General features: G+C 43.3%; 1 protein-coding gene across 2 annotated transcripts in view; it reads left to right on the top strand.

The window, feature by feature from the left end:
* The window catches only part of CA8 (carbonic anhydrase 8), a 66,399-nt gene that overhangs the window by 40,680 nt on the left and 455 nt on the right, over positions 1-25,264 (top strand). The window contains exons 4-7 of one of the 2 annotated variants that reach the window (XM_068983918.1): positions 8,991-9,086; positions 14,449-14,511; positions 15,977-16,025; positions 16,737-16,849. In XM_068983918.1, coding sequence (XP_068840019.1) covers positions 8,991-9,086; positions 14,449-14,511; positions 15,977-16,025; positions 16,737-16,849 — 321 coding nt within the window. The remainder of the gene's footprint in view (positions 1-8,990; positions 9,087-14,448; positions 14,512-15,976; positions 16,026-16,736; positions 16,850-25,264) is intronic. The other variant, XM_068983919.1, reaches the window with a different exon arrangement.

Raw genomic sequence — 25,264 nt, 5'->3', positions numbered from 1 at the left:
TGAGCCCTTTAGCAGAAGAGCAGAGAGTTCCTCTAAAACAGTTAAATGATGCTTTACAGTTTTCATCCTAGGTCAGATTTTTTAAATAGGAAGGAATAAGGGTCATGATGCTGAGAAAATAACAATGGGACTTTGTCTTTTTTTTTTTTTTTTGGCTGTGCTGGCCCTTTCCTTGTGGGCTTTCTCCAGTTGCAGCATGTGGGCCTCTAGTTGTGGAGCATGAATTTAGTTGCATTTGGGATCTTAGTTCCCCGCCCAGGGATCAGACCTGTGTCCCTACATTTGGAAGGTGAGTTCTTAACCACTTGACCACTAGGGAAGTTCCTCAGTTGACTGATTTAAACCTAATAAGAGAATCACAATGGTGTGATCACTCATCTAGAGCCAGACATCCTGGAATGTGAAGTCAAGTGGACCTTAGAAAGCATCACTATGAACAAAGCTAGTAGAGGTGATGGAATTCCAGTTGAGCTATTTCAAATCCTGAAAGATGATACTGTGAAAGTGCTGCACTCAATATGCCAGCAAATTTGGAAAACTCAGCAGTGGCCACAGGACTGGAAAAGGTCAGTTTTCATTCCAATCCCAAAGAAAGGCAATGCCAAAGAATGCTCAAACTACCACACAATTGCACTCATCTCACATGCTAGTAAAGTAATGCTCAAAATTCTCCAAGCCAGGCTTCAGCAATACGTGAACCATGAACTACTTGATGTTCAAGCTGGATTTAGAAAAGGCAGAGGAACCAGAGATCAAATTGCCAACATCCGCTGGATCATCAAAAAAGCCAGAGAGTTCCAGTAAAACATCTATTTCTGCTTTATTGACTATGCCAAAGCCTTTGACTGTGTGGATCACAAAAACTGTGAAAAATTCTGAAAAAGATGGGAATACCAGACCACCTGACCTGCCTCTTGAGAAATCTGTATGCAGATCAGGAAGCAACAGTTAGAACTGGACATGGAACAACAGAATGGTTCCAAATAGGAAAAGGAGTACGTCAAGGCTGTATATTGTCACCCTGCTTATTGAACTTCTATGCAGAGTACATCATGAGAAACGCTGGACTGGAAGAAACACAAGCTGGGATCAAGATTGCCAGAAGAAATATCAATAACCTCAGATATGCAGATGACACCACCGTTATGGCAGAAAGTGAAGAGGAACTAAAAAGCCTCTTGATGAAAGTGAAAGTGGAGATTGAAAAAGTTGGCTTAAAGCTCAACATTCAGAAAACGAAGATCATGGCATCTAGTCCCATCACTTCATGGGAAATAGATGGGGAAACAGTGGAAACAGTGTCAGACTTTGTTTTGGGGGGCTCCAAAATCACTGCAGATGGTGACTGCAGCCATGAAATTAAAAGACGCTTACTCCTTGGAAGAAAAGTTATGACCAACCTAGATAGCGTATTCAACAGCAGAGAAATTACTTTGCTGACTAAGGTCCATCTAGTCAAGGCTATGATTTTTCCAGTGGTCATGTATGGATGTGAGAGTTGGACTGTGAAGAAAGCTGAGTGCCGAAGAATTGATGCTTTTAAACTGTGGTGTTGGAGAAGACTCTTGAGAGTCCCTTGGACTGCAAGGAGATCCAGCCAGTCCATTCTGAAGGAGATCAGCCCTGGGATTTTTTTGGAAGGAATGATGCTAAAGCTGAAACTCCAGTACTTTGGCCACCTCATGTGAAGAGTTGACTCATTGGAAAAGACTCTGATGCTGGGAGGGATTGGGGGCAGAAGGAGAAGGGGATGACAGAGGATGAGATGGCTGGATGGCATCACTGACTCGATGGATGTGAGTCTGAGTGAACTCCAGGAGTTGGTGATGGACAGGGAGGCCTGGCGTGCTGCGATTCATGGGGTCTCAAAGAGTCAGACATGACTGAGCGACTGAACTGAATTGAAGAGCTAAAAATATTGAATGCCTTCATAGCTACATCTAGACTGGTGCTTGATCAAGCAACTGGGCACCAGAGCCATGGAGTTAACCATCAGATACCCTTAGAACGGGCTTCCCAGGTGATCCTAGTGGTAAAAGAGCACTGATGCAGGAGACATAAGAGATATGGGTTCAGTCCCTGGGTCGGGAAGATCCCCTGGAGGAGGGCATGGCAACCCACTCCAGTATTCTTGCCTGGAGAATCCCATGGAGAGAGGACCCTGGCTGGCTACAGCCCATGGGGTCACAAAGAGTCAGACACAGCTAAAGCGACTTAGCACAAAGGATGCACCCTTAGAATAATTTTCTTTTGGAACTTTTGTCGTAGCCACCTAGCTTATCTTCCCATCTCCCATGCCAAATACTTTCATCTATCCCTATTCTGCTAAGAAGACCTTTGAAGGAAAGATATCCGTGTAGGGGAGTTTGGTTCTAAGCAGCATAAGTAATAATCATATTCACTGCAATAATATATTGCTTTAACATTTCCCAAAGCACAGTTTTGATTAACCTTTAAACCTCTGTGCTATCTGAGGCCCTCTAACTTTCTAGCCCCATTACCCCCAAAGTGCTCTCAGTTCATCACAGGCACTGAAGCACAGTGACTTTGCTCTGTGAAACTGAACCAACACTAATATAAGGCAGAATAGAAGATGAATACTTACCAACCCTGAATACACATTGGAAGGACTGATGCTGAAGCTGAAGCTCCAATGCTTTGGCCACATGATGTGAAGAGCTGACTAATTGGAAAAGACGCTGATGCTGGACAAGATTGAGGGCAGGGGGAGCAGGGGGTGACAGAGGATGAGATGGCTAGATGACATCACCGATTCAATGGATATGAACTTGGGCAAACTCTGGGAGATGGTGAGGGACAGAGAGGCCTGGCGTGCTGCAGTTCACGGGGTCACAAAGAGTTGGACGCAACTGAGCGACTGAACAGCAACGACAAGAGGATAGGAATGGAGAAGGGACCCTGGGAGACGATGAGTTGATGAAAGTAGTTCAAGGTTTTCAGATCTGGAGAAACTTCATTAAGCTGGGGAGGAAGGAAAGGGGAAAATAGGCCGGGTAGGGGCAGAATTGGATCTTCCCTGCCCACCCTCCGTCCTTCCATCCCTTGCCAACCAGTTCATGTGTTCAAATCTTAGCTCCTGATATAGCAGAGTGTGATTGTACTTGCAGACAGGATCTCTACGGAGGTTATTAGACTAAAATGAGGCCACTGGGGCAGGCCCTAGTCCAGTGTAATTGGTGTAATTACACGAAGAGGGAATCTGGCCACAGACATACACAGAGGAAAGACCATGTGAGGTCACAGGGGAAGGTGGGTGTTTGCAAGACCAAGGAGAGAGGCTTCAGGAGAAACCAACCCTGCCCATACCGTGAGCTCGGACATCAAGTCTCCAGAACTTTGAGAAAATAGACTTCTGTGCTTTAAGCCACTTAGTCTGCGGTCCTTTGTTATGGCAGCAAACTTATACAGGTTGGAGTGAGGCAGGGCTCAGGGAACACAGAGGGAGCTAAAGCCGAGAGGTGGCAAAAATGTAGAGTATGTGATGGATGAGGACTGAGCATTTAAATCAGCTGTCATAGTTATAACTGACTTTCAGAATGTGCTGGAAATTTTCCTGGTACTTGAATTAACTATCTTCTAGTTTTGTGGAAAGGGGATCTCTGATTATGTTTTGTTTGGTCTTAATGAGGCAAAGCTGTAAAGAGTCCACCTGCCAATGCAGGAGATGCTGCTTCAATCCCCGGGTTGGGAAGATACTCTGGAGAAGGAAATGGTAACCTCCTCCAGTATTCTTGCCTGGAAAATCCCATGGACGGGGGAGCCTGGTGGGTATAGCCCATGGAGTCGCAAAGAATCAGACGCGGCTGAGCAACTAAACAAGAGAAAGTACCTCCACGAGAAGAGAGTTTCTCATAAATCCCAGACCAGAGCTTTGTTTCTAAAGCTTGGGTTCCTGTGGACTGTGAGGGAAGACTCTCTTTTGCTTCTTAACTGCCATCCCGTCTCCAGTAATTATTTAAGATCCAGATGGTAGGATGAAAGCCAGGTGGTAGAGATTCTCTTGCTGTTTTTGTTCTCTGTTATTTTACTAAACACATGAAGGTCATTGCAGTCTTCTGTCAGCCTTTTTAGCTTGCGTTGGTGAAAGTGCCAGCATTTCCCTTAATTTTTCTTTTCTTTCTTTCTCTTCCTTTCTTCTTTTTTCTGTACTCTGCAGCTTGGAGTATCTTAGTTCCCTGACCAGGGATTGAGCCCACCCCTTGGCAGTGAAAGTGTGGAGTTCTAACCACTGAACTGCTAGGAAGTTCCCTCTTTCTATAATAGATTGTATTTTTTTTAAGAACAGTTTTAGATTTACAGGAAAATTATGAAAATAGTACAGAAAATTCTATAAAATTGGGCTTCCCAGGTGGCGCTGGTGGTAAAAGAGTGCCAATGCAGGAGACATAAGAGGTGCGGGTTCAGTCCTGGGTCGGGAAGATCCCTGGCGAAGGAAATGGCAGCCGACTCCAGTATTCTTGCCTGGGAAATCCCATGGACAGGAGTCCGGGAGGCTACAGTCTATGGTGTTGCAAAGAGCTGGGCACGTGACTGAGCGACAGAATGTTCACATCTAACTCAGACCCAGTTTCCCGTGTTTTTAACATCGTGGTATGGTACGTTGGTCATAATTAGTTGTCCAGTCTTGATATGCTTAGTCCTTGTTTTATTGTTCCCTTCGTTTTCACCTAAAGTCCCTTTTCTGTTCCAAGATCGCGTCGGTAACACCACATTACATTTAGTTCTCCAGTTTCCCTGGATTCCTCTTGGTTTTGTTTTTTTTCTGTCTTTTTTAAATTTTTTCCCTGGATTCCTCTTGGCTGTGACATTTTCTCAGGCTCTTTTTTTTTGTCTTTGATGACCTTGACAGTTTTGAGACATAATGGCCAGATATTTTGGAGAATATCCCTCCGTTAAGATTTGTCTGATGTTTTCTTCATGGTTACACTGGGATTATGGGTTACTGGAAGGAAGAACATAGAGATAAAAAGTCGTGTTCATCATATCATGTCCAGGGTGCCTGTATCCGCATATCTGATGACTGCTCATGTTGGTCTGGTCACCTGGCCCAGGTGCCATTGGCTGTGTTTCTCCACTGTCTGCTCACCTGGCCCAGGTGCCATAGGCCGTGTTTCTCCACTGTCTGCTCACCTGGCCCAGGTGCCATAGGCCGTGTTTCTCCACTGTCTGCTCACCTGGCCCAGGTGCCATAGGCCGTGTTTCTCCACTGTCTGCTCACCTGGCCCAGGTGGCATTGGCTGAGTTTCTCCACTGTCTGGTATCCTGTACCATACTCTGAAACAAAATCACCATGAGCAGCACACACTGAAGGAGTGGGGACCCTGCATTTTTTAAACACAAAAGCATGTGAAGTAGTTTTGGAAGAACAGATGTGAGTGATGGCAAAGGAACAAAAAGGAAAACAAAAAAACTGAAAGCAGCCAACCTCAAAACATGCGTTTTTAGTTTGTTTCACAAAAAAATACTCTTTACTGTTACTATGAGAAGTAAGAAAATCATTTATTTGAACTTTGTAATTTGTGAAATCAAGATAAATTTCAACCTTGGCCTTTTTTTCTTGTTGATTTTAATTACGGCAAACAGCTCTTATCTGTTCCACTGTACACTTATCTGTACCACTGGGACGCCAAAGCTACTGTTGCAGCCAGAAATGGAAAGATTAAATTGGTCTGTCTTTCCTTATTAATTGAAGAGTTATAGAACATTGCTTTCTTAAAGGCAGCGCCTTGACAGTTACATTTACTGGGGAGTCCAAGTTCAATGCAAAGAAATAGAGGAAAACAATAGAATGAGAAAGACTAGAGATCGCTTCAAGAAAATTAGAGATACCAAGGGAGCATTTCATGCAAAGATGGGTACAATAAAGGACAGAAACAGTGTGGACCTAACAGAAGCAGAATATATTAAGAAGAGGTAGCAAGAATACACAGAATAACTATACAAAAAAGATCTTAATGACCCAGATAAGCACAACTGTGTGATCACTCACCTAGAGCCAGACATCCTGGAGTGCAAAGTCAAGTGGGCCTTAGGAAGCATCACTATGAACAAAACTAGTGGAGGTGATGGAATTCCAGCTGAGCTGTTTCAAATCCTAAAAGATGATGCTGTTAAAGTGCTTCACTCAATATGCCAACAAATTTGAAAAACTCAGCAGTGGCCACAGGACTGGAAAAGATGTTTTCATTTCAATCCCAAAGAAAGGCAATGCCAAAGAATGTTCAAACTACCACACAGTTGCACTCATTTCACATGCTAGCAAAGTAATGCTCAAAATTCTTCAAGCTAGGCTTTAATAGTACATGAGCTGAGGACTTCCAGATGTTCAAGCTGGATTTCGAAAAGGCAGAGGAACCAGAGATCAAATTGCAAACATCCATTGGATCATAGAAAAAGCAAGACAGTTCCAGAAAAAACATCTACTTCTGTTTCATTGACTACGCTAAAGCCTTTGACTATGTGGATCACAACAAACTATGGAAAATTCTTAAAGTGATGGGAATACCAGACCATCTCACCTGCCTCCTGAGAAACTCATGTGCACGTCAAGAAGCAACTATTAGAACTGGACATGGATCAACAGGCTGGTTCCAAAAGGAACCAAGAGTATGTCAAGGAGTATGTCAAGACTGTATATTGTCACCCTACTTATTTACCTTCTATGCAGAGTACATCTTGCGAAATGCCAGGCTGGATGAAGCACACACTGGAATCAAGATTGCTGGGAGAAATATCAATAACCTCAGATATGCAGATGACACCACCCTTGTGGCAGAAAGTGAAGAAGAACTAAAGATCCTCCTGATGAAGGTGAAAGGAGAGTGAAAAAGCTGGCTTAAAACTCAGCATTCAGAAAACTGAGATCATGGCATCTGGTCCCATCACTTCATGGCAAATAGATAAGGAAACAGTGGAAACAGTGACAGACTTTATTTTCTTGAGTTCCAAAATCACTGCAGATGGTGACTGCAGCCATGTAATTAAAAGACGCTTACTCCTTGGAAGGAAAGTTAATGACCAACCTAGACAGCATAAACGTAAAAAGCAAAGACATTACTTTGTCAGCAAAGGTCCATCTAGTCAAGACTATGGTTTTTCCAGTGGTCATGTATGGATGTGAGAGTTGGACCACAAAGAAGACTGAGCGCCGAAGAATTGATGCTTTTGAACTGGTATTGAAAAAGACTCTTGAGAATCCCTTGGACTGCGAGGAGATCCAACCAGTCCATCCTAAAGGAGATCAGTCCTGAGTGTTCATTGAAAGGACTGATGCTGAAGCTGCTATACTTTGGCCTGTTGTGAAGAGCTGACTCATTAGGAAAAACCCTGATGCTGGGGAAGATTGAAGGTGGGAGAAGAAGGGGACAACAGAGGATGAGTTGGTTGGATGGCATCACAGACTCTATGGGCATGAGTTTGAGCAAGCTCTGGGAGATGGTGAAGGACAGGGAAGCCTGGCGTGCTGCAGTCCGTGGGGTTGTAGAGAGTCAGACACGACTGAGCGACTGAACAACAACCAAGTTCATGAGAGCTCTTCATAGCCTGACCTGTCCTGGGTAGTTGTTTTTGTTGTTCAATCACCAAATCGTGTCTGACTCTTTTCGACCCCATGGACTGCAACATATCTTTCTCCTCTGTCCTCCATTATCTCCCGGAGTTTGCTCAGATTCATGTCCACTGAGTCCGTGATGCTATCTAACCATCTCATCCTCTGCCGCTGCCGTCTCCTGCCTTCAGTCTTTGCCAACATCAGGGTCTTTTCCAATAAATGGACTCTTCACATCAAGTGGACAAAATATTGAAGCTTCACCTTTGGCATGAGTCCTTCCAATGAATATTTAGGGTTGATTTCCTTTAAGATTGACTGGTTTGATCTTGCAGTCCAAGAAACTCTGGAAAGTCTTGTCCTGGGTTATTATTTCTATAATATCATAGACAGAGGTCCTCATTACTTCCCTCTAGTGGTCAGCTTTATAATTTTGAATTCTAGTTGGGAAAACAGCAAGAGAAGCTTCAAACTTACAGCGATCTTCCTTGATATTTTCATATGGATGCTAAAAGGACAAGGTGTCTGAATTTTAGTGTGTCTTTTTGGATTAATTCTTAAATGAGGCAGTGTTTTCAGGAGGTAAGTAATTATAACTTGATTAAAATGTAAAGCGATGATTAGTATTCTCGGCAGAAGGTTTACCTAAGTACTGTTATACTGAGAACCTCAGCGGCCATTGGATTTTAACCAGGGAATTGAATTTGGCTCCTTGCAAGTGTTTTATCAGCCCTGTAGAAGCAAGTGCGTATTCTAGATAAACTTGAAAACCACAGAGCTCTATAGGGCTAAGAGTGAGAGAGTCCTCTAGAGTATTGTTTGTCATTCCTTCACAGATAAAATTTTATCTGCAGTGCAGGAAATGGCCTTTTTAAAAAAAGAGCTCCACACTGGCATTCATTACTTCACCATGCTTTAGAAAAAGATGGAGTGCTTTTCATAGGATGCTATCTCTACATATTCTTAGAAAGTTGAACTAATTTACAGAAAGTGAGACTGGCTTTGTGTCATTCTTGATGGAGATGGTGGGTGACACATACTGGAGTGTATAGGTACTAATCCTTTCAATGAGTTCTCATGTTTGTGACCAGACTTGGAGTTTCATTTCAGTGAGAGACAGAGGAGATGTTGTCTAAGGAAGGCAACGAAATCAATTTGAAATCTGCAAGTCCCCTCTGATGTGCTCCTGATCAGGACAGAAGCAGAACTTGAGAGGCACTGAGCCCTGCTTCTGTTGAGAAAGAAGTAAGGAATTCACACAGAGAACCGGGATTCAACCAGTCATCTCTCTGGGTCTGTCTGTGATACCCTTGCTGCATACCATACCGTATGGATAGGGTCAAGGAGAAGGTGCTGTATCTCTGTCTTCCTGAGCAGAAGGGCCTTTAGTAACGAGGCCGCCTCTCTGTCATTGCTCCTCCAGCTCCACCTGATCCACTGGAACTCTACCTTGTTTGGCAGTATTGATGAGGCCGTGGGGAAGCCCCATGGAATCGCTATCATCGCTTTGTTTGTCCAGGTAAACGGTCTCCTGTTAAGATTATTACATTGTTCAGAAATGCTTCTTTTCTAATTCATTTTGCAGAAGGTTTTTTGTTCTCTCTCAGTTTTACTACTTAGAAGGGACATTAAGTGCTTATACAGAGAACATTGATAGTTTAAAAACGGAAAACTTGGGGCTTCCCTGGTAGCTCAATGGTAAAGCATTTGCTTCCCAATACAGGAGACATGGGTCAATCCCTGGTCCTGGAAGATCCCATATGCCTCAGACCAACTAAGCCCGTGTGCGACAACTGTTGAGCCTATGCTCTAGGGCCTGGGAACAGCAACTATTGAGCCCATGTACTGCAACTACTGAAGCCCGAGGGCCTTATAGCCTGTGCTCGATAAGAGAAGCCACGACAGTGAGAGGCCTGGGGGCCACAACTTGAGGGTAGCCCCCACTCAGAGTAACTAGCGCAATCTTGTGTGTAGCAACAAAGACCCAGCACAGCTAAAAATAAAAAAAATGAAATTAAAAAAAAAGAAAAAGAAAATGTGGTCTCTGTGGATCAAGTTCAGCCATATTCATTGGTAGAAAATGGTTCACTGTATTATCAGAAATTTTCTTCAGAACAGCATTCAGAGTCATTGGAGAAATGAATTAGAAAAGGTCTCCTAAAGGCAGAGTTCATTTATTAATGAAAGGATTTTAGGAAATGTTTTTGGACCCTTCCTCACTGCAAAATCAAGAAAAGTCAATAGTATAATCGTGCAGTAGATTCCTTTAGCTATTTGTTATGAGTAATTTTTCTTCTAAGATAATTGGAAGAGCCTTGTAGAAAAACACGGATGAAATAAGACTGGCAAAAACCTTGGTGGATATAGAGTTTAGATATGAGCTCTTTGGTGGGTAAAGAACATCATATGCATTGAGTGAAATATACTCCTGGAGGAGGAAATGACAACCCACTCCAGTATTCTTGTCTGGAGAATCCCATGGACAGAGGAGCGTGGTGGGCTACAGTCCATGGCGTCGCAAAGAGTTGGACACAACTGAGCATCTAACACACAGTAAAATGTACAATTTGGACCGTATACTTTCAAAGGTAAGATTTTAATTTAGTTTTTCAGGTGACTCTTTTAAACTTTGTCTTATCATCTTCTGATGTAATAAAAGATTTAGAGCTAAAACATACCCTGGAGGGGGTTCCCAGGCAGCTCAGTGGTAAAGAATCCTCCTGCCAATGCAGGGCATGAAGGAAGATCCATATTAATCTATGTGACGATGCCTTTCTCAAGAAAGAGCAATATCACAGAAACTGAGCACAGGTGTTCACAGAGGAAAGAAGGGCTGATCCTGAGTGTCAGCCGAGGCAGAGAGGAAAGGACCACATCTGGGGCCTTGCACTTAGGTCAGAGGCTGGGAAAGTGGAGGGGCGGGTGTCCAGCAGTGAGGATGGACTTCCCTATCAAGAAACTTGACTCACAGACAGAAGGGGTGATAACTAGTGATGATGTGCCCAGCAAGGTTCAGTTTGTTTCATTTTGAGACCTGAGATGGGCCTGTGTTTTTATTCTGAGCAAAAAGAGCTAGTGCAGGACTTCCCTAGTGGTCCAGGGACTAAGACTCTGCACTCCCAGTGCGGGGGTCCGAGTTTGATCCCAGGTTGGGCAACTAGATACTGCATGCTGCAATTGAGAGTTTGCTTCCTGGAAAAAAAAAAAAAAGATCCCTCATGCCACAGCGAAGATTGAAGATCCTTCCTATCCCAACTAAGACCCAGTGTAACCAAATAAATAATTACACATACAAAAAAAAACTAGTGCAGACATAGTTTGAAAATACTGCAGGAAAGGAGATGATTGATGTAGAAGAGCCCCAGAGGAAGCGGGGGGTGTCGGATAAGAGTTTATGTGGATGCACTGACCCCAGACAGGAGGGGCTCCACCCTTTCTCCAAAACAGAGGGCTAGGAGGAAAGGGTGGGCACCAATGGCAAGCACGTTTAGGTGAAGAAAGACAGGAAATTAGGGGAGTTCATGCCTGATGACCTGTATTATCTCCCAGACATGCACAGCAAAATTATTTATAGAGCAGAGGAAACACGGGTGTGGGATTGAGTTTTGAAATTCGCAGGAGGTGAATGACAACAGACTTCACTGTCAGGGTGGGAGACCGACTTGAGATTGGACATCACAGACAGTCTAGGACAGCGTACAGTGGGCTAGTCTCTCCATCCACCTCAAGGAGCAGAGAATTCTAGCAAATTAATTGTGACATCGATGGGTTGCAGAGCAGTTGATTTAGGAGGGCAGAGGGACTAGAGGATGGAGAGATGTCTTCCAGGGTAGGCAGGAAAGGAAAGAGACAGAGCCAAGAGGGACCCCAGGGCTTGAGTCCTTGTGATCAGTGAATAGGAAGAGAGAGAAGAGAGGAGAGGGGTGGATGGGTGGGCAGTTATAGTCAGAGGGGATGGTCTGTGGAGTTGTGGGTGTCAGAGGGAAAACAAATCCAGGGTACATTCTCAGGATTGGTTGACAGAGGTGGGATGGAGCTGAGGGACATGGAGTGAGGGGTCAAGAGAGAGGCCAGGGAGGTCACACCCAGGGATGCTGAAGTCCTCTGGGGCGACTGCAGGAGGGAACGACCATTGGTTGTGACCAGTGGATCAGTGAGTGATTGTGGAGCGGGATAGCATGCGAGGAGGGCAGTCCACTCACAGGGGGCTGGCCTTGGGCTTGTGGAGCAGAAGACCCATCAGAAGGTAACAGCCAGGCACTGGCCAGAGCTCTTAATCTCATCTTTGAGGGAGGCTGAACAGTGTCCACTCAGAAGGCTTGGAGTGAAGACCTTGAGCAGATCCAAGGGGTTCACAGAGACCAAGAGGTGTCAGGGAGCTTGTCAAAGATGTGGCATCATCACATTTCAGAGGATGTGGTGGGAAGTGAGGGGATTAGCCGTAGAAGTTGAAAAATTCAGGGCTTTGCAGGGCTGAGGTTCTGGAGAGGAGACTGACCAGAGGGCTGGCATTCTGGGCGATGGTGAAAGATGGCAAAGGGCAGAGGTCAGAAGTTACCTAGTTGCAGGTGGACTCTTGGCCCCAGGTTGTGTTGTCACAACCACACTGTTGGAGGATTTTAGGGACTGGGCTGTGCAGAGCATCATCTATGTTTTCTTTTTGGTGGCTGTAACCTCTTCAGGCAGGGCTTTGACAAAGAAAGGAAGGAACGAGATGGAGCGATAGCTGGAGTTGGTTGCAAAATATAGTAATGTCCACAAAATATAGAACCTTTATAGATAGAAAGAGGCAGTAATAGTTATTAAGTGCTGTGTTTGATGCTGTGTAGCATTCTGAGTAAGAGTGATCTGGGTAATAATCACTGAGTTTCGATGCACCATGCCCTATTCTAAGGTTTTTGTTTGACTGAGTCTTATTTTCAACTCCATCGCTTTTATCCTCCCTGCTATATAGAGGAGAAAGCTGAAGGACAGAGAGGTTAGGTAAACTTGCTCAAGACTGAAAAGTGAGTCAAGGTCGGAAACCAGCATCCAACGCAAGTGACCTTGTTCCTGGGCCACTGAACTGTGTGGCCTCACAGTGTTCAGATGTGGGCTGTTCAAAGAATCATGCTCTGACCAGAGATGCATGAAGTGACGACAGAGCCCACCTGTGGGTGTAAGCATCCGAATACTACATTCTGCTTAAACCAGTACAACAGAAAGTTGGAAGTGTTAGTTGCTCAGTCATGTCTGACTCCTTGTGACCCCATGGACTGTAGCCTGCCAGGCTCCTCTGTCCATGGAATTTTCCAGGCAAGAATACTGGAGTGGGTAGGCATTTCCTTCTCTAGGTGATCTTCCTGATCTAGGGATTGAACCCGGGTCTCCCACAATGCAGGCAGATTCTTTACTGTCTGAACCACCAATACAACAAAGGAGTCTGTTTTTCCCTGAAGGTGGGGTGCAGGCATCTGCCTACAGGTCCACGCTTTGACACCAAGGAGTACATTTTGCCTAAGATACAAACACACACACACACACACACGAGTAACTTAAAAGAGAATTCATTTTCCATTTCTAGAGCCTATCTCAGGAATTGCAAACACTTGGAAAATATAATCTTGATTATTTGGAACTGATTGGCCTGTCTTAGGTTGTATGAGTTTCCTCTCGCACCTCTTTCCTTTGATCCCCTTTGACCTAGTGTTTTTCCAAGTTGGTTCACAATGGAGAGAAACAGGGCATGTGAGCATGGTGACAGCTGTTGCAGGTCCTTGTGAATCATTCTCCAAAAATTTATGTGCAAAAGAAAAAGCAAACCATAACAAGGATTGTTTATCTGACCTTATAAATGGTCTCTGTTGTGACTGCCTTCCATTAGCATGGACGGAAACTGTTGAAACTTGACTGAAAAGTAGAAATGAGATTACACTTACAATTTTTAAAGTTAGAGTCAAGAATACCTCACATCATATTTTTTTAAAAATCTCAAGTTCCTTGGGACATTTTATGCACTGAAAATATGTAATGATATACAATGCTTTAAAATAGAAAGCTACAAACAGCATATTCTTATTTATTTAAGAATAAATAGGTGATTATAGAGTTATGTCCAATGATAATCAGTAAGGGTCTTGATTTCAGTGACTTTAGCATATGAAATCACATACTTATCTTTTGGAGTTAATAAAAATTTTTCAACATGAATACAGTCTTTATAGTAATGATCTAGAAATGCTAAAAGCAAAAATAGAAGGCTTTGGGCTGCTGCTGCTGCTGCTGCTAAGTCGCTTCAGTCGTGTCCGACTCCGTGCGACCCCATAGACGTAAGCCCACCAGGCTCTCTCGTCCCTGGGATTCTCCAGGCAAGAACACTGGAGTGGGTTGCCGTTTCCTTCTTCAATGCAGGAAAGGGAAAAGTGAAAGTGAAGTCGTTCAGTCGTGTCCGATTCTTAGCGACCCCATGGACTGCAGCCCACCAGGCTCCTCCGTCCATGGAATTTTCTAGGCAAGAGTACTGGAGTGGGGTGCCAGGCTTTGGGCATGTGTGAATAATTCTAATTTAGAAATATCCTTGAAACTTTTATATTACAGTGTTATGTGATTAGATATATATAAACATAAGTATGTTTATAAATATATAAATATAAATATGTAGCACAGTGGGTAAAATCTATACCTAGCAAGGTAAATTTAGAATAGATTCTTGGAAATGCCCAGGAACATATCTAATACTTTCTTGTACTTTAATTGCCTTTAGTAGATGTTGACCTATTTATTAAGAAGTAAGTCTTGTATTCAGGTGGACTTTCAGGTGAACTTGAACTTCACTTCAGTTGGTTATTTTACTTACGTATTTAAATGCTTAGTAGCTATGGTTTATACTTTATACATTGCAGATCGGAAAAGAGCACGTGGGCCTGAAGGCTGTGACTGAAATCCTCCAGGATATTCAGTATAAGGTAAGTCATTCTCTAAAAGAAAATAAAAATACTGGTTAGGTAAAAGCCTTCCATGTCTATCCTCAGGCTTGGAGATTCCCTAAAAGGACTCAGACAAGCTGTTAGTCCCCTGGTTGTGGTTTATTCCAGTGGAGGGATACAGATCAAAAGTCAACACAGTGGAAAGGTGGATGGGGCGCCATTCTGGAGAAGCCAGGTAAAGCTCTCAGACGTCCCCTCCCAGTGGAGTTGCCTGGGGCACAGCTGACTCTCCCAGCAGTGATGTCACAGCACTTGTGAAGCGCTGCTAGCCAGGGAAGTTTACCCGAGCCTTGGTGTCCAGGGATTTTATTGGGGGTCAGTTATGCCTGGGCAGTGCCTCAGGGACTGACTTCAGCTATGCTGACGCCAGCCCTCCCACCCCCACCCTGAGCAAAACCAGGCTTCCACCATAAATTACTTTGTTGGGATAAACTTATCTGGTCCAACTGGTACAGCCTGCCCAAGGCCTCAGGCACACAGAGCCACTCTTATCAGGCGGCTTATTCCAAGGACTCAGAGACGATCTCCCAGGAGGCAGCCAAGGGCTAGGCTTGAAGATAGGACTTTTTTGGGGGGGGTTGTTTAGGCTTTGAGCAACCCAGGCCTCCTGAGTACCTCTTTCTGCCCTCTGGATATAGGAAGGTAGTATAAATGAAAGAAATAGAAATTGTGGCGACCACACTTCAGAGTATTTGTGTGAAAAGAAAAGCAACACAGGCTCACATAAGTCATAAGATGATCCCTCCCTGAGAAGGTGACTTAGGTTAATTTCCCCCAGTGGCTCAGCAGGTAAGGAGTCCGCAGTACAGGAGACACAGGAGACCCAGGTTCGATCCTGGGTCAGGAAAATCTGGAGAAGGAAATGGCGACCCACTCCAGTATCCTGGAGTCCATGGGGCTGCAGAGTCGAACACGACTAAGCAACGGAGCATTTACATACTGTGCCGCCAAGAAGGTAGAGACTGAGAGCAGAGCTCCAGGAGGAAAGTCATTTCTAAAGACTCCCTGGGGCAAAGCCCACATCTCTACGCTAGGAGCAGGAAAGGCAGTGACGAGGGGCCGACAGTTTTAAGTTTCACACCAGGAATTATAGGGAAATTCCTGGCCTGTGGCCAAAGCAGAAATAGTTACAGACTCAGAGCAGGAATGTCTTGCTGGAACCAAGCCCTGTCACTCCAGTGAGAAGACAGATTGACACACCCACAAACCTGTGGGGTCTGGCATTCAGAAAAGACTTTAGGGCTTTCCCTGGGGGGTTCAATGATTAAGGATCCATGTTTCCACTGCAAGGGGCATGGGTTTGATCTCTGGTCAGGGAAGTAAGATCCCAAATGTGCAGTGTGGCCAAAAAGAAAAGACTTCAACCTCGATTTTCAGTGCTTATAAATGTTCTTATTCTAAAATTTTGTGTTAACGTTGGGGTACATTGTTTTCTTTTTTTCAGGGGAAGTCCAAAACAATACCCTGCTTTAATCCTAACACTTTATTACCAGGTAAGCATTTATTTGGTTGCACAGGGTGAATTTTAACTGTGGCTGTGGCTGCATTGTTTTTTCTCAGAATATACACAACTGTATCTTATGAATTAGTAAGCTTTCTTTATAATTAATAGTCTTTGTAATTGTTGCCAGTTTCAGATTGTTCTAAACTTGGGAGTAAACTTTTTGAGATAATAAACATTTTACCACTGAGCTTCCTTGGTGGCTCAGACAGTAAAGAATCCACCTGCAGTGCAGAAGATGAAGGTTTGATCCTTGAGTCGGAAAGAGCCCCTGGAGAAGGGGATGGCAACCCACTCCAGTATTCTTGCCTGGAGAATCCCATGGACAGAGGAGCCTGTAGCCCACTACAGTCCATGAGGTCGTAAAGAGCTGGACACAATTGAGCACACTCACACACACACACACATCTGGTATAGTATATCAAGTGTTTCTATATCTAGTTTATATAACCATATTTAAATATATATAGGAATTCATTGATACAAAATCACTATAAATAATAGAAGATACATCATGTTCTATATTGATTGTTTTCTTCATATGATTAGTTTAAAAATATATATGTGAAGCTCCAGTTTAAAAATGACATCTGTCTGAGACATGTTATCTGGACAGTTTGTAAGTTTGAAAATGATTGTTGGACTTTTCCAAATTCTTTTTCATTAACTCACCTTTCCGTGATTGGTCCATGCGGTGGCACAGACCCCTTGCTGCGTGATTACTGGGTCTATGAAGGCTCTCTCACCATCCCACCCTGCAGCGAAGGTGTGACCTGGATATTATTCCGATACCCTCTGACGATATCCCAGCTACAGGTGAGAGGAGGGCTTTAACCTCCCAGGACGAAGTTTTGCATTAAAGGGTAAATTTTCTCTCTGTAAAAGGGAAGTGTCTGTTTCATGTTCTTGCTTCGTTTCGGCTCAATTAGATCAGTCACATCTCTTCAGATAAAGTTAAATGTCTTGAGCCAGTGAAAGCAGTTGAAAGGTCAAGGATGAACAAAACCCAGCTCCCATTTACCACCTGTACTTTAAAAGTCAGTTTTTATAGAGTAAATAGAAGCCAGTGAAGCACCCAAACTGTTCCTTAGTCTAGTTACTGCTTCATGTGGGATTTCTCAGGTATTGGCGAGGAGAAAGTTATTTCTGTAACTCACATTCGGGCTTTGTAATAGCTCTTCCTTGGCTTGTACAGGAAAATCTGTATGGAGAGGGTGGGGGACCTAGAAAGAATGCCCTGTAAAGTTCTGGATTGTTCTCTAGCCCACTTTTGGTCTGCTGTCTCCCACCTTGGGTGCAGCATCGGTGCTCTAGATGCTAATGCAGCGTGTGAGGCACCAAGGTGAATTGTCCCTGGGATGTTACTGGTGGGGCAGGATGCAAGGTCACGACAATGCATTTAAACATTGATTTTGATGTTATTAGTATATAATATTTGATACTAACTGTAGGATTTGTTAACGCTAAGAAGACAGCATTATTAATGATCAATCTCAAAAGACTTAGGCAATATGCTAGATAAATAAGCCAAGTTTTCCTTTAGAAATTCTTTACAAACTATTATACCCCTTACATTTTATAACAAGTTCAAGTTTATTCACTATTCAGGAAAGCTTTCTTTTGTTTGTCCTTAAATCTTTAAAACACCTCTTTCAGCTCTGAACAGTTTCTTATTTCTCTTTTTCTGAGGATTCATTTTAAAAGATACCCATTCAGCATCTTCATTGTTTCATTATTTTAGAAACTTTGATCACACCACCTTTGGGCCTTCTTGTTTTTAATGACAAATCTCGATCCCTTTATCTATTCAGTCATTTTTTTTTTTTCTTATAAGAAACTATTCCTGAGTGCCAACCAGACACAGAGGATTCGGAGGTTAAAACACAGTGTTTATTCTTAAAAAGTTCACTGTGGAGTTGAGGAGGCAGATGTTCATACAGGCGACTATGTTGTGTCATAAGTAAGGAGCTCTGGGAACACATAGGACCAAAACCCAGTTCAGACTGGAAGGTCCAGGGAATAACTCCTGAAAAATATTAGGAATTGGTCTATTAAAGGAGAAGGTAGCAATTAGAAATTTGAGTTGAATGTTAAGAATAGAGGTTTGGACTAATGAGATATAGATGAAATTTAACAGCAAAGATGGTAGCTGCTGTAACAGATGTACCCCAAAACTTCAGTGGCTGGGGGCTTCCCTGGTGGTCCAGTGGTCAGGACGTCACCTTCCAGTGCAGGGGATGTCGGTTCTCTCCCTGGTTGGAGAGCTAAGATCCCACATGTTTCAGGGCCCAAAAAACCAAAGCATAAAGCAGAAGCAATATTGTAATAAATTCAATAAAGATTTAAAAAATGGTCCACATCACAAAAATCTTAAAAACTTTTCAATGACTTATCACAGTAAGAATTTATTTATTTTTTAACACTCATAAAATCCAACAGATGTATTTTTGCTTCACAGTCAAGGCTTTTCTCTGTGTAGCCACTCAGGAAACGGGGTTGCAAGACACTCTGCCATCTTTAATACCTCTCTTCTCTTAGGTGTGGGAAGATAGTGAGCAGGAGGGGAAAGTGGGTGGAGGATCTGAAGGGAGACTGCTTTCTAAAGACTAGATTGAGAAATGGAGAACACCATTTATGCTTCCATTCCATTGGGAACTTAGCACATGGCCACACCTGGTTGTAGGGGAAGCTGAGAAGTGAATTCTAGCTTCATGTCCAGGAAAAAGAAACAGATTTGATGATCTGTTCAGGTCAAGTTGAGAAAGACAAGAGAGCCCAGCTGAATGCAAAGCAGTGCAGGTGGAGGGGACAGGGAGTCAAGGGCTTGCCCACAGGCTTTGGGGTCAGCCAGGAGGGAGTGATGTCCTGGGATCCGGGACAGGAGAGAGGATTTCCAAGTTGTGGAGAAGGGAGGTAAACAGTGACAAATGCTACAGAGAATCTAAATAAGATGCGTGCAGCTCATCCAGGTAGAAAATACAGTAAGTCCCCTACATACGAAGCTTTAAGTTGTAAACTTTCAGGATGTGAACGTGCCCCTGTATGCCAGCAGTTGCACTGTGCTACTGTACTTTTCAAGGTACTGTACTGTAAGGTTAGAAATGTTTTCTTTTTGTGTTTGTTTATGTATTATTTCTGTGAAAAGTATAAACCTATTATAGAGCAGTACCATATAGCCAGTTGTGTAAGTTGGGTATCAGGGCTAACTTTGTAGGACTTAAAAACAAACTGGACTTACCAACATGCTCTTGGAACAGAGCTCTTTCCTATGTAGGGAACTTACTGTAACTATGCCTTACAAACACATGCCCAGGGGGCCACGGCTTGATTCTCACTCTTCACTCTGTTTTTAAAGTTAATTCCATTTATGCGTTTCATTATTTCTGTCTGTGATGGGCTTTCTCTAGTTGCCGAGCAAGGGTTCCATGGCATTGGCACCTTTAGTTGCTGAGCACAGGCTCTAGGGCGCACGGGTCTCAGGAGTTACTGCGTGTGGAGAAGAAGCCAGTAGTTCTGGATCTTGGGCTCTAGAGTTGAGGCGCCGTAGTTGTGGCTCATGGACTTAGTTGCCTCTCAGCGTGTGGGATTTTCCTGGACCAGGGATAAAACCCCCGTCCCCTGCATCGGCAGGCGGATTCTTATCCACAGCCAGGGAAGTCTTCACCCTTGACTCTTGTTTCGTGCCCCGGTGTGTTCACTGCTGGATCTTGGTGCTTCTCTGTTGCTGAGCTTTGGCTTGTGTTCTCCAGTATCATTCCTCCACCATCCCTTTCTTCATGCTGTTCTGGCTGCTCTAGGTCCACACCCCAGCCCATCCAGCCAGTTTGCCATGGAGAAAGCCTTCATCGCTTTTCAGAGTTGCTGTCATGCAAGAAAAGATTCATGAACAAGGACTGTCATTGCCAGTTAACTGAATCATTAACTGAAGTGAGATGTTTCTGTGGAGCATTGAGCTGAAAGGGACCCAGGATAACAGTTTCAACTGCGTTAGTCACAGGGGAGGGGTCAGACTGGCAGAGAAAGCAGAAGCAGCTCAGGGTCTGCAGTCACATTTGTTCAGCAGTTTAGGGGCAATTTTCTAAAAATAGGTCAAATCTTTAACGAAAAATGAAGGTTTCCTCTGTAACCACAGTAAATGTCTATTTATTGAAAGTCAGTTTGAATGAACCTGGCTGAGCCACAGAAAATTCTCAATTCCACTTAGAATTCCACAACGGATTCTCTCACTAGCAGAGTATTGGGGATGTTAACCAATAGTCTATAATGTGATGATTTACTTCCATGCCATCCAGTAAATTATGCAACAACCTAGAGGCAACTCATCATGCCTTTTGGTCTTGCAGGCTTCAAAGGGAGCCTTGCTTTGTACCATCCCCCTGAGTGAGGCCAGTGACAAAGTCTAACCCTAACATCACTTAAGTTGTGCTCCGCAATTATTGGAAATTAAGCTGTGTCTTCCTCAAAGGGAGCCAAAGCCAAAGAAACGCGTATTTGAAGGAATAATTTCAACTGCTCTTGGAAATGGATAACTTTCCAGTTTCTTTTCAAGAAAAGAAGATATAGGCGCTCTTAGTGCAGAGCTCCATTGCAGCATCTGTTCAGAGAGCAGGAGTGTGGAAATGGACACACACACACACTCACATATACATTAAATTGCAATTTAGAGTGATTTAGAGAAAAAAAAATTGTAATCTTAGGAGAAAATGAATCAGCCTGTCCTTGATTTGAATGTTCCACTGTTGCTGCTCATATAGTTCCAGAGAAAGCAGAGTCCAAAATAGAGAAGGTCCAGAGAGGGCAGTAAAAATGAGAGGAACTAAAGGGCAAAGGTGTGATTCTAGAATCAAAACCAAGAATTGAAGAGCCTCACCTGTTGCGCTTGAAGAGGAGCAGAGAAACATAAACAGTCAGAGGCAGGGAGAGAGGATTGATATAGAAAATAACAAAAAGAATAGCAAATGGCAGGTGGATGGCTACTGTGTGGATTTTTTTGAGAAACAAAGCTTTGTATTGGAGGAATAATGTGTCCTCTTATAGGGGTAACATATGTAACTAAATAGCTGGGTGTTATGGGCTTCCCTGGTGGCTCAACCTTAGAATCTACCTGCCAATGCAGGAGATGCGAGTTCCATCCTCTGCCTGCTAGTCCAGGAGTCGGAGTTGGTACCTATAGTATGGTACTGACAGCTGAGCCCATTGTGAACCATTTACATCTTCCTGAGCACTAGAATCCTGGTGTCTGGGACTGGGAGCCCCTGGTTGGTTGGTTGACTTTTTCATGTTGTTCTGGTTAGCAGACTCTATGCTACGGGGAGAACCCACACAATTGGATGGATTTGGATAAGTGTAATTTAAAACATTTTAAAAAGTGATCTGTAACTATTGTCACTGGCCTGCCAATGACAATGCAGGAGACGTGGGTTCGATCCCTGGGTTGGGAAGATCCTCTGGAGAAAGAAATGGCAACCCACACCAGTACTCTTACCTGGAGAATCCCATGGACAGAGGAGCCTGGTGGGCTATAGTCCACGGGGTTGCCAAGAGTCGGACATGACTTAGCAAGTAAACAATGACAGCAATTCATGTATTATTATGAACTGCCTGGTGATAAAGGAAAATAAGATGAGAACACAGACTTTTATGTGTTACTTTTCTTTTAATGTGATGACATATGAGATGTAAATCAAAACAAGGCTATTACAAAATGTGTGTAGGACCCCTGGAACTACTAAAAGCAATGTGTGCCAAACTTCAGACCCTAGAAATTAGCCTGTTAACTGCTGTAATGAAGAAAGCAGTTTTAAAGCTGAACTTTGAGTGAGTCATCAAAGTCAGACATCAGCGGAGGTTGGAATGAACGTCTTAGACCAATGGGCGTGCCACTCAGTTCAGGGAACAGTGGCTGCTCAGCTTCTACCTTCACGGGTGAGCACGTGTCTCCCAAGTGTTAAATCTCTCTCCTCTCCATCTCTCTGTTTTAAATTGGCTGAACACAAATACCATGTTTAAGTAGAGGAGCATTAAAAATCGATGAACTTGTACGTACTGATTGATAATGATGGCCCCTGTATGGCCCTGACATTTGAATTTAGTTGAAGACTTTTATCTCTGAATATTATTCTGCTCCTTTCTCACTCTGTCTCATTTTGGTGTGCAATAACAGAGTGCGCACTCGAAACCATTTGAAGTGACTAAAGGGTTCTGAGGGGTGGTTACTTCAGAAAAATTGGCATTTCAGAGAGATGTGTTTTTCCCCCTATCTTTGTTGATGTTTGAAGTCTTCAAAGCATCACTCTGATCAGAGAAAAACATTTCTTGTGAAGCAGTTCTCTCTGAGAAGGCAGTGATTGGAGACTGGCCGGCTGTTGACTCAGATCTCTTTTAGAAGAAGTCGTTTTCACAGAAGGTATTTCAGGCTGAGGCCTGGGGCTTGAAAGATTTAGCTTCAGTTCAGAATACATAAATATAAAGTAAACTCAGCTTTGCAATAAGCTTCAGAGTCAATAAGAAATGGAGTATTTTTTGAAATACCTTGAGACAGTCAAGTTTTGAGTCTGCAGTGCTCATTGGTGACCTTGTCCTGGGTTTATAGGTTCTGATTGCAGCTCTTACATATGATCACACACACAGGGAATGGGAGGAAAGAGAATCTTCTGTTTCTCAGTCAACTGGATAATTATTTCTGTCTCCTTGTTTGCATACAAAATTGTAGCTAAATAATCATCTCCAAATGCTGAAGCTTGGACTTCAGAAGTCATGTGGTTATTTGTGAACATTCTCTGTGTGCTTGGAACTGTGCTGAGTGTTTTCATGAATGATCTTATTTACCTCATGTCACCCCTGGAATACTGTTATCACCTTCATCTCTGTTATTCATAGATGAAAACAGAGCTTGAAAAGGAAGAGCGGTTGGGTTGTTTGGGTCTTGGATAGCAGAGATTGGACAAGAACCAGCCTTTGGATGCAGTCTGTGTCCTTGACCTTCATCTTCTTTTTGAAAAATCATAGGCTCCTCTGACTAAGAAGGTTCCCTTTTACTCCATCTCAGGGAAAACTAAGAAAAGTGCACCTCACAAATAATTATAAGGGGTTCTCACGAAGACTTGGCTCTAGACATTTTTCAGGTGCAACAAGCAATATGAGTACTGCCATATTCCCTCCTGTAAACCCGTGAGAAGGTCTAGTGAGAAACCATTACGTAGATTAAAAATCTCATGGCTTATCTGACTGGCACTTCTATATAAAAACAGCATGTAGATGTTATTTTAAAAAAACAGGACAATCCTAATAGGATCAGGGTTAACCCATTTAGAGAAATCAAACAGTATTTAAAGACATAGGAAGATAGAACTTTAGAAGTCACATTTCTTTCCTTTTTATAATTCTATTTATTTATTCATGGCTGTGTTGGGTCTTCATTGTTGTGCAGGCTATTCTCTAGTTGCAGCAAGCAGGGGCTGCTCTTCATTGAGGTGCAAGGGCTTCTCATTGTGGTGGCTTCTCTTGCTGCCTAGCACAGGCTCTCGGGTGCGCTGGCATCAGTAGTTGCGGTTTCCGAGCTCTAGCGCACAGGCTCGAGAGTTGTGACACATGGGATTAGTTGCTCTGTGGCATGTGGGATCTTCCTGGACCAGGGATAGAACCCGTGTCTCCTGCATTGGCAGGCAGATTCTTTACTGCTGAGCCACCAGGGAAACCCTAGAAGTCAAATTTCTAACTTGGGTTCTGATCTAGCAAGCCATTTAATTTTTCCTAGCTCTGATTTCCAATGCATATGTGAATGGATTGAATTAGAATCTTGTGAGATTTGACTCTTCTGGAGTCAGGGAACCTCTTCTTAGGAGAATGCACCAGTGAAATTTTATAGGAGTCCCATCAGTCCTCTAAAGTCTAGGGGTTTCTAGATTTTTGTTAGAACCCTGAATTAGTTACTATCTTGTGGGTTTCCCCCTCATGATTGGGTTAAGTCTGTGTCAGTGTTGTGTGAACCTTTGTGGGTAGAAGCCTCTGATTCACAGACAGTGATGCTTTGGTCGATTGATGCTATTCAGGTCACATTTGCTCAATGTCCTGGGTAATGTGCTGGCTATAGGGTCTACTGATGACTAGAATTTCTGAAGAGGTGGCTGTGGGACTGGGAAGGGGACACGTGGCCTTGGAATTGTCAGACCCAGATTATCTGGAATCTTCCTTAACCTGTCTGGCCTCAGTTTCTCCTTTTGTGTAAAGAATGAAGAATGTCTCATGTGATGTTATGTGGCATTTAAAGGAAATAACAGATAATTTGACAAAGGTAAATCAACTGCTAGATGGCAGTGGGCTTGGCAAAAGCTCATCACGTGTTTGCTTGTTGCTCAAACACTTCCAGCGGGTGGTGTCTGGCAGACTATGAGTTCTCAGGAGGTACAACTTGGCCAGTTAGGGAGACTGCAGTGAGCTGATGGGAATGGTCTCTTGGGACTGTGGCAACCAATAGTGCGTAACTGGAAACCACGGGATCTGGGGAGGCTGCCTGAGAAGGGAGATAAACTTGAAAATCACTGTTGCCACAGGAAGAAGATGGGCTTAAACTTTTGAAAAATCAGAGTCATTCTTTGCTCTTTGGAGGGCTCAACAAGCAGCAAAGGGAGTTTTTTGATGAAAAAGCCTCCATCTAATATATTTAACATATAATCAGTGTTAGCATACAGTAACACCGTGATTCATTATAGAGATATACTTGGGAAGCATTTCAGAACATTTCTTCATTTGTTCACTTTTTCTTATTATGTTACGGCAGACATAGAAGGGTTGGTTTTTTTTTTTTTTTTTTTTTAGGTATTACAGATTATCTCCTTCTTATTTTTATCTTTTTAAATTTTGGCTGCAACAAGCAGCACGTGGGGATCTTAGTTCCCCTACCAACCATAGATAGAACCAGTGACCCCTGCATTGGAAGTATTGAATTTTAACCACTGGACTGCTAGAAATGTCCCCATAAGAGCTGTTTGAGAGAGGTGTATATCATTTCTGCATGAACAGATCCAGCAGGTTTTGACGGTTGTTTGGGTTTATCTAGAGGCCTTCCTACCTCTGCTTTTGTTGTCTTCTTTCTTCTTGTAGAGGTTGCATCTAATGTCTTAGCTGTGGAAGAATGAACTCAGTTTCTCTCTTTTTTGAAATTTAATTTTCTCTTTTTAAATGCTTGTAATTTATGCATATTTTAAGTCATCGATGAGATTCCCATCTTGC

The sequence above is a fragment of the Capricornis sumatraensis genome, chromosome 11, assembly GCF_032405125.1.
Source record: "Capricornis sumatraensis isolate serow.1 chromosome 11, serow.2, whole genome shotgun sequence".
NCBI classification, from domain to species: domain Eukaryota; kingdom Metazoa; phylum Chordata; class Mammalia; order Artiodactyla; family Bovidae; genus Capricornis; species Capricornis sumatraensis.
This window is presented reverse-complemented; position numbering and strand designations above follow the sequence as displayed.